This window comes from Lipotes vexillifer, unplaced genomic scaffold, assembly GCF_000442215.2.
Source record: "Lipotes vexillifer unplaced genomic scaffold, Lipotes_vexillifer_v1.1 scaffold590, whole genome shotgun sequence".
Lineage (NCBI taxonomy): Eukaryota > Metazoa > Chordata > Mammalia > Artiodactyla > Lipotidae > Lipotes > Lipotes vexillifer.
The window spans coordinates 2,331,921-2,342,464 of record NW_006778358.1 but is presented as its reverse complement, the minus strand read 5'-3'; the positions used below and the strand labels follow the sequence as shown (position 1 = coordinate 2,342,464).

The 10,544-nt window shown below is 39.1% G+C and overlaps 1 protein-coding gene across 1 annotated transcript in view; it reads right to left on the bottom strand.

Moving 5' to 3' along the window:
* Positions 1 to 209: 209 nt before the first annotated feature.
* Positions 210 to 10,544, bottom strand: part of DNAH5 (dynein axonemal heavy chain 5) — a 207,251-nt gene continuing 196,916 nt past the window's right edge. The window contains 3 exon segments of the mRNA XM_007451616.1: positions 210 to 656; positions 9,611 to 9,842; positions 10,261 to 10,413. Coding sequence (XP_007451678.1) covers positions 505 to 656; positions 9,611 to 9,842; positions 10,261 to 10,413 — 537 coding nt within the window. The 3' untranslated portion in view covers positions 210 to 504.

Here is a 10,544-nt window from a genome sequence, read left to right as displayed (position 1 = left end):
ACACCCTTCTATTTCCTTCCATTTTTTTTTTAAAAGGTCTATTTAATTGAGCCATGAAAACAAATCTCTTACCTGACCTAAATGCAAAAGGCAACAGAAGCAGAATCAGCACAAACTTGTCATGATACCTTAGAGAATTGGGCTGTCACTAGAACCACCACGTTAACAGAAGAATCATCCCTTCAGGGGAAATACCATCTGTTTAGCCTAGTCAGTCCTTGGAGTTGAAGGAAGAAGAAAATGTATTATTGTGGATTTGAGGGCCGCATTTCATTAGAAAGTTGTAAATTTTACTTTTAAATCACCAAATAACTTTTCAGAAAAACACAGTGATTGGTCATGAACGATGAAACAGGCTAAATGTAATCAAGCGTCCAGCTAGAGTAGGGGGAACACTGATACAGCTCATTGCATGATCAACCTGATTTACACGCTGTCCACACAGAAGAGAAAGGTTATGATACTTCAGATCCTGCATTTATTGGGTGAGAGACATGCCCCATGTTACTTGACATCACAGAGAAGGGCGACCCCACGGAGCACCCAGTGTTCGGGGGCCTGGGCCGTCCTGAGGTCCACAGCAGCAATGTAGTTCAGATCTGCTCGGACTGGCTTCTTGTAGATGGGACAGGAGTACAACCGAGGGTCTCTTACAGCTACAAAAAAATTCATAAAAAAAACCTCGGTGAATTTCTGATTTAAGCAGCCCCAAGCCCAGAGTGCAGAGCCAAATCTGTGCACTCTGAAGGTCATTCCAAAGAGAGATGGGTTTAGTAGAATGAGGGAAATTCTTCCTGAGGTCAGATAATCCTTAGATGTGAAAGCAGAGGCTACCACAGGTTTCCAGTGGGTGTGACAAGACACCCAGACATCCTCACATTTGCCCCACTCACCCCTTGTCACATGTCCTTGACATTAACCCCTGCCCATGTGACATGACCGCGAACCCCTCCCTCTCCTTTCCACCTGTCAATTCAACACCCCTCCTCCACCCTGTCCCCTGTACTTTTTCCCCACCAAATCCTGTGCCCACACACCCTCTCTATATTTCCCTTGTGACTTGCCTTTGTCTTTTAATCAGACATCCAGCACCAATGCTCACTATTATTTCACTATTATTATTGCAAAATCCCATCTTCAACCCTTTGTGCCATAGTCCAAACCACATTTGAAATCACGGGACAGAGAATGTTCCCTACCCCTACCAGGTGTTGTGAGTTCCCCATGTGCGTAGAAACATGAAAATGGCAGGGAAGCAGAGAACCATGCCACCGTTCAGCTCTCTAAGATTCAATCTACCTTTTTGGAGTACATGAACAGATGGAGTCTCTAAAATCACCTATGCAATGAAAGACAATCTGTGTGTCCCTTCTTCAAAGGTCTTCTTTTATGCATTCTGTCCAGCCTTGGCATCCCCATATTGAGGACAGATGCAGGTCTTGCGGGGCCTCAAACTTACACAGTTTGGGGGAGGGGCTTCTTTTAAGAAAAAAAAGTACAATTTGCAAGTATAAAATTAAGCTTTGGAAGGAGCCTCTGCACTGAGCAGCCTTAGAGTTTAAGCTTCACCTGCTTCTTGTTAAATCCACTCTACTTATAGTAGTTTATTTGCACATCTTGTAACACCCATCTCGGAAAGCAGTATATTATTTCCTGTTCTCTCCCAGACTATAAATTATTTCAGGACAAAAGTTGTGTCTGCACTCATCCGTGTACTTCTCTGGAAGGCCAATATTATAAATGACCCTCACATAATTATTGAGATGAAAACATACTTAACTAAGAGGATAACTTTGCTTTGGTGAATTAGTGTAACAAACATGTAACTTTCAAAATGCAATATTAATATATAAATGATACTGAATTTATTTCCCCAAACTAACTTACTCAATAATTTAGCTTTTCCTAACACATCAAAAAAGTAAGGCACTATCAGAAATTAAAGTCTCATTTTTTGACCCAAGAAAACCTTCAACCTGCTGTGCCATGTGTTTTGGTTTTGTTTGTTTGTTTGTTTTGCGGTACGCGGGCCTCTCACTGTTGTGGCCTCTCCCGTTGCGGAGCACAGGCTCCGGACGCGCAGGCTCAGCGGCCATGGCTCACGGGCCCCGCCGCTCCGCGGCACGTGGGATCTTCCCGGACCGGGGCACGACCCCGTCTCCCCTGAATCGGCAGGCGGACTCTCAACCACTGCGCCACCAGGGAAGCCCCATGTGCCATGTGTTTTTATACCTCCACTAAATGTAATTAATTTTATTGGAAGAAGTTAAACATTTAAATATGATAATATTATACAAAAGTTTCAATATAAAATAATCTAAAGCTGTAATTCTTAACCAGGTGTGATTTTTACCAGGGGACATTTGCCAATATCTAGAGACATTTTTAGTTATCACAACTGGGAAGGTGCTACTGGCAACAAGTAGGTCGAAGCCAGGAATGCTGCTAACATCCTATAATGCACAAGACAGCCCCTCACAACAAGAGTTATCTGGACCAAAAATGTCAATAATACAAAGGTTGAGAAATGCTGTTCTAAAACATAGTCATGACATATATACACTAATATGTATAAAATAGATAATAAGAACCTGCTGTATAATAAATTAATTAATTAAATTAAATTTTTAAAAAGTAAAGAAAAAATAAAGTATTTAAATATTAAAAAAAAAAACAAAGATGGTTCAATGTCAGAAAATCTACCCATGTAATTCACCACATTACACAACTAAGATAGGAGATATGATTATCTCAATGTAGAAAAAATCATTTAATAAAGTTCAGTACAATTTATAATTAAAAATTCTGAGCAAACCAGGAATAAAAAGGAACTTCCTAAACTTAGTAGAGGTTATAATATTAAAATTTATAGCATATAATATACTTAGAGAAATTTTACATGTATTTTCTTGAGGCTCAGAAACAATTTTGATCAAGAACATTAAGAAAAGAAAAATAAATAAAATTGGTAAGAATTAGAAGGGCAGAGAATCAACTATCATAATAGAAAAACAATCAACAAACTTTTAGAACAATTAAGAATCTTCACCAACTAGTAAGGATCTTGCTGGATTCAAGATCAACCTGTGCTGGCAATTGCCAACTAAAAGTTTTAATAAAAAATAGGATACAATTTTTAATTTTGACAAAACCATAAAGTATCAGGGAATTAACCAAGAGATCTGTATAGAAAATACTTTAAAACTTTAATAAAAGACATAATGATGATCTGAAAAAATTTTTAAATAAATAAAACAAAGTCGCAGATATTTTACAGTACTTTAAAATTATGTATTTGCTTAATCCCATGAAATTAATTATTAGAAACCATCTAAATTAATGTAACACCTAATTTTAAGTCTAGTTGCTATTTTTTAATTACCATGAGAATGTCATTAGTGATAATAATTAGGCAAACATACAAAAAAATCTGATTAAATCAGTGAATGACAGTGAATTTGAGGAGTGCAGTTAATGCTAACTACACTGATATATTTAAACCCTTTAATCCTAAAATCTGAACATATAACAAATATTTAACTAATCGTTCTTCTTGATGCACACTTGACCAACAATCATTTAATAAATCTTGCTGTAAGCCCTTGGAGTTTTACATTTGAATCAAGTGATAATTATAATTGCACCTTGGGAAGTATTCGATTACTTGGGTTTTAATCCCAAAAGAAAAATAGACTTGGAAAAAATAGCATTCTTTTCAAGAAGCAGTAAAAATAAAGCAATTCTCTGAAATATTTATCCAATTTTATTTATTTTTAATTGCTTCAGAAGGGAAGGAGCCCACACCAAGTCACAGCATGCAGCAACCTTCTGCAGCAGGATTAGAAACCACTGAAAATATAATTTCATGGTAAAAGTGCTGACAGATGCTAAACAAGCACATAAAGAGATGATTTGAAACCATTACCTCTGGTTAGACAAATAACTTTGAAGACAAAAATAAACATGCTAAGTAGGTAGGACAAATTAGCTAAATATGTTTAAAGCCTTGGGGCTCCAGAAGGAGATGAGAGAAGAGGGTATCTAAACTGGCGAGCTATGTGCTTTAGTATGCTAAAGGTTTTAATAAAATGCCTTGAGGAAATTTCATTTTCTAGCTCTATAACTTCCCTCTCTAGCCTACATTTTTCATCCAAATGTAAGTATATCATTACATCATATATTCCTTCTAATATCCAAAATAACCTATATAGAGATTCCTTATGTCATTCCTTTATTTAGTCCCTCTTTTGCTAATAACATTTAGGTTATTAAACAGTGCACTCTTCCATGTGTTATTTCTTTTAATCCTTCAACAAGCATGAGAGTTATATTAATAATAATAAATTTTTTATTCTTATCTATTGTATGCTAATTATGTGCTGGACATTGCCAGTTTAATTCTCTCAACAACCCAATGAGATGGGTACCATGATTAAATCCATTTTACAGATGAGAAAACTGGAAGAACATAAAGAGGTGAGTTACTTATCCAAGGTTGCAGAGCTGTAGGTGATGAGTCAAACCTGGCCAGAATGGATCCAGAGCCTAAGCTCTTAATCTCAGCAATAGTGTGACATACTATGTGTATGTGTCTCCATATCTTTGCAGAAATATGTAAATGTGGACCAGAGATAACTAGATACCTGACTTCAACTTGTGGCATAGCTGAGACTCCTCCAAAGCTACATGACTAACTGCTAAGGTGATAAAGCCATGAAAGCACCCCAAATATCCAGGCTCCTGGCTCACTGCCTTTTACCTGAGGACATGTGCCCCGCTATGGGGCAGGGAGGTGACCTTCAGCATGGGGAGAGGAGGCCACAGGGGGTGACAGCTCTCATCTGCGTAGGGCAGAGGCCTTTACTGTGTCTAGTTCACCAGGTACCTGAGAAATATTAATACATGACTTCAAAATGCAAGGAAACTGTCCTCATTTCCAATTTAGCCTCTATTTTCAAGCTTCATCCCTAAATGCAGAGTCTTGAGTAGAACCCTACCACAAGAATTCCCAGAGATTTGCATTCATCCCACAACAGACAAATGTGATTCTGATAGCAGCTTCGGTAGCCAGGAATCGTAGGCAAATTACCTAATATCTCTAAACCTTCATTTCCCCATCTACAAAATCGTCATTGTACATCTTACAGAGTTGTTGTAAAGACTAAATAAGTCAATATATGTGAATGCCTAGCATAGTATAGTGCTTGCAATGCAGTAGATGTCCGAGGTGTGTTAGATTTCTTCCCTCTCTCCCTGTATACACACACACACACACACACACACACACACACACATACACACACACACACACACACACACACACACACGCACATATACACTTACCTTTTCACTAAAACAAATTCCCCAGTCTCAGGTTCCCCATGACTTTAACAGAGTTCAGGTTTACAAACTGAAAGTGGATTAAACGCTGCGGGGCTCAGGAGTTAGGAGGTCTCCAGCTCCAGGTCACTGCGCGGGGCTATTCCCACCCCCGGCCCACGACAGCACGGTGTTGGATCAGGGTGGGTCCTAGAGCATTCTTAGAAACACTGTTCCTCTAGCAGGAAATAGTCTCATTAGCTGCAGGGACCCTGAGATTCTTCACATCTTACTTAGTGACCAGAGATACATGTTAGTCTTGCTTTGTTCCCCCCAAATTCTAACCACTGCTTTCCCATCACATGGGCTTCAGCACCGAAGTTATTAGAAGCATCACTCTCTCTCTATAGGAGACATGTATTTCCTGTAGCTGCCTCTTTTCAACTTCCTTTGAGAACAGAGGATCTAGAGTGGGTACGGGTGGCTTTACTCTCTTGGAGTATTTAGTACTATTTGGGTGACTCTCCCGTGACAAGAAATATAAATAAAACAAACATTTGGGGATATAGCTCAATATATAGCTCAATTTTGATATATTGATAAACTCAGTTTTTAGCTTTGAAATAAATATTTAGACTTCCTTTTAAAAACAAATAAACCAGTCCTATATGTAAAATTCAATGGTGAATTATTTAAACTGAAATTGCCATTCCTATTGACATAAAAAACAATCCATTACAAGAATTTTAATTTTAAAACACTACACTTGGGCTTCCCTGGTGGCGCAGTGGTTGAGAGTCTGCCTGCCGATGCAGGGGACACGGGTTCGTGCCCCGGTCCGGGAAGATTCCACATGCCGTGGAGCAGCTGGGCCCATGAGCCATGGCCGCTGAGCCTGCGCGTCCGGAGCCTGTGCTCCACAATGGGAGAGGCCACAACAGTGAGAGGCCTGCATAACGCAAAAAAAATTAAAAAATAAAAATAAATAAATAAATAAAACACTACATTTTTGGAGCGTCCTCTAGCCATTAATGATGTTAAACTTCTTTGGCTCAATTAGAGCCCTATTTAGTCATCAAAATTGAGTGAAAATTAGATTTACAGTAGGAAAAGAGCAATGGAATGTTAGTTTTCTATCACGAACAAAACACCTCCTCAACCACAAAGCTATTTGGCAAAAAGTTTCCACCAACTTCTACTGAAGCCAAAAAAAGAATAAAGAATTATAGTTTTCCTTTTCTTTTTTCTTAGTACTTTGAAATTAGTGAGTCACTTTTTCCTTTGCTTATTTTTATTTCCTCCCTAACCCTACAGCTAACGAGCATCACCGCAGACTACAGCCCAGCAGCGTGAGTACAGTTCTTCCATACCGACGTATTCTTAAATCATAAAGGACTGCCTGTATTATAAATTTATTGCTTTATTACTACGCTGCTGAGATGTTCAATGTCATGTGGCCATGGATTTTTACAATTTAGTCACAAGAAATAAAGTAACACCTAACTGAATGTGAGAAAGATTTTTCTTTCACTTTATAAGGGAAACATTTTCCCAACAATGTTGACTAGATGCAACAAAATTTCTAAAATATTACTTTTGGCTAAAAGAACATTTGATTATTATTTCTATAAAATAATCACTGTTCTGGGACTTCACACGACCGTAATTGATTATTATTTCTAGAAAATAATTACTGTCCTGGGACGTCACATGACCGTAAGGATTAATGTACATGAAGCCACAGGCAGTGTGTTTGCTGAAGCCCAGGCAGACACATGGATAATTTCAGACGCAGCGAGGGCATAATGAGTGACACCCTGTACCAGGAGGCATACTGAGTACCCTACGTCTCTCTTCTGATGCTCAGCTCTCCCATGGGCTCCCCTTCCTTCACACACCGTCTTTCTGTTCCTCAAACACAGCACATTCGTTGCTACCTCTTGCCTCTGCACTCTTGCCTTTGCCCCATGGATACTAGTCCAATGTTCAATGTTCTCTCCTCAGCAAAGCCTTCCCTGAACCCCTGAATTCTCTCACTCCCTGACACACCGTGTGTATGTGTTCTTTACAGAAACAAGAACTGTCTGAAAGCGATATGTTCATTTACACTTGATCCTCGTTATTCCTGGGACTTACGTATCTAAAATCTCACGGAGTCTGAATTACCGTTGGCCACTCGGGGAAGTACAGGGTCAGGTTCCTGCAAGCCTCTGGTCACAGCATTTCCATCAGCCCATCAATACGTAACCTTGTTTTATGTGTGTTTCTGTTTAAAGTCACCTTATTAATATACACTGTTGATTCATTCACATTGAACTCAAGGTCAACAGCACTATGACTCATGCCTGATCAGAGCATGTCTAACACACATGTTTTCTCCATAAGGCACATCACCGCCTTCTTGCGCTTAGGGACACTAGACAACACTTCAGCACTACGCACTGGGGCCATTTTCAACAATGAAAAGTAGAAAAATGTGAAAAACATAGCACAAAATAGACCATGGAAAGGACACTTGTTTACAGTCTGAGCTGAAACAAGGAGTAGAGCACAGGCTTGTTCAACCTCAACTAGGAACACTCATGTCAGGAGACTCAAATGTTTCACTGCTTTGTACATGTCCATGAAAGACTGTGAAAGTGCCACAAGCATTGACACTGGGGTCACAGATAAATTTTAGAGTGCAGGCAAAATCATACAGAATCCTTGCGTAACAAGGACTGACTATATTTGCTTCTTTTTTCAGCTACTTTGAGACTGAACTCCTTGCAAATGGGGATTCTGCTTGGCCTTTTCTCATTGTTGCATCCCCAGCCATAGAGTAGTGTGTGTCAGATGGTCGACACCAGATAAATATTAAATGGATGACCCAGTGAGCCAAAGCTCTTTCCCTCTGCCAAGAAAAGTCTAACTCTAATGCCCTCTCATGCTCACCCTTATCCTCCAAAACTCATCTCAGAAGCAGTCTCCACCAACCTCCCAGGCCTAGTTATGTTCTACTTCTAGATTCCCTGACCATCCTGACAGCATCTCTATCATAACGTGTCAAATTCTACTTAAATTATTTATTTACTTATCAGGCTCCCGCACCAGACTGTGAGTCCCTTGTGGGTGTGATCTGATTCATAATTATCTTTTTGTCTCTTGCAGGTAAGTTGTGGCTGGTATAATTAGTCATGCAGCAAACATCAATATTTGCCTAAAAAGTACTCAAAGTTTATACACTCTCTTCCCTTGACATATATTTACAAATGTGGTACTTATCTAAAGGATGGAGGTACTAAAAGCTCTCTTTTAGAGAGAGATTGTTTTATCCCTTGCTTGTTTAAAGAAAAATCTTTTGTGCTTCTGTTGTAAAATTAGTGCTTCCTTGGGATCCACTATCCTGGCTACCTCTTGAGTTTATGGCTTAATAGTGATCATCTCACTATGTATATGTATATCAAATCATCATGTTACACACCTTTAATATATGCAATTTTTATTTAAAAAGGAAAATAATTTTTTTTTTAATAAAAAGAACAGGGAATCTCCTCATATGGTGAACGGTGGTTACTGCTGAGGAGATGTTAGCTGAGTGAAATGCAACAACAAAAACCTCTAGAAAACATCAAGCCAACAATGGAAAATAGTTTAGGTGTTTTTAGCCTTGTCAAACAGAGCTTTGATAACTTTGTCAAAGTATTCTTCTTTGACATGTGTGTTTCATAGAAGTGTTATCACATTCATAGGCTGATATGTGAACCCAGCGTTTTACCCTTAGCTACTGGATTAAGTTGAATGTCCCTGAATTCAAACTGGATTTCACAACCTGGCTTAAATCTCCAAGCTGGTGGATAAACCACCTCCCGTAGCCCTGTGCAGTCCTGCCTGGAAAGCCTTCTTTCCACTACTTACCTCATCATCCAAGCCCCGTCTATCCTTCCAAGCCCATCCAGGCCCAACTGCCCCTAAGATCCAGCCCCTAACTATTTCATCCCACTGTTAACTCACCCTCCTTTCTCACCACTTATTTACTATTCCAAACACCTGTTTCTTATCTCATTAGCTAATGCTATTTTATCTGCTTTATTAGATAGGCAAGAACTATCTAGAACCATTGCCTCCCAGGAGCTTTCAAGAAAGAGTCCAGCAGTCAGTCAGTACTCATTAAACACAGGTGTGAATGTGAAGCCACTTGATAACATAGTATAATCCTTATCCCATGATAACAAAAATAACGATATCCTGTGTTCATAACATCATCCAACCTAATAATACCAACCATCCCTCAATGCGCAAGACAACTTACTGTTGTTTTCGGCATAAATTCTTATCACAGGCATTAACTCGAAGAGCACTTTCGGTTTGGACTCGATGAGTTTCATGTTCCTCTTGTCCCAGCCAGCACCCTCAAGATACAAGCCGTAGACGTAGATGCCCTCTGTGGGAGGGGCAGAAATGTCATCCTTCATCCACTTGGTGACTTCGCTGCACAGCACCATATTGTCCAGAGCCCAACCTTCGTTGGCCCGAGTTATTTCCTACTCAGGGCAAGAGCAAAAGCAAAGGATGAATGAAATCAGCAACTAGAGGTTTGTCTTGATATAAAGAGCATTATCGTGATGACAGTGTAGCCCCAAATTATCCAGATTCAAAGAAGGTAGGATAGTATTTAAAGTTTTAAAAGATTCTCTTATAAGCAATACCCATGTCCTAATTTAACCCCTTGTACTTTAAGAGAAATATCAAATCAAATCAAATATAACAATAACAAATATTTTGAAATCCCAGCTAGCAGCCTGAGAACAAGCAGGTTTATGTTCAGGACAAAGTAACTGCTGGTGTCAAAAAGAGACAATCATTCTCTGTCTTATTCTACTCTTTAAAACTATAATGAAAGAAGAAAGCCTGGTAAAGGAAAATTATAATAACACAACAAGTGAAAATCAGAGCTATTACCTGTCGCATTGCAGTTAAAAATCCTTGGGGGTTAAAAAAGCCTGTCATCCAGAAGCAGTGGGGCCGGTCATTGAAAACCCAAGAGGTAAACTGGCAGTTTCTTTCAATAAGCTCAGTAAACCAGAAACCCAACGTACTTGAAACCCAAGATTCCTGAAAAGCATACATTAAACCATGAATTAATACAGGTTTAATTCTGCCGTGTAACTGGCTACGTTCACAGAAGAAAACAGTGGTGAAATAACAATTTCACTCTTAGAATTTAGAAGTCCCTAAGACATAAA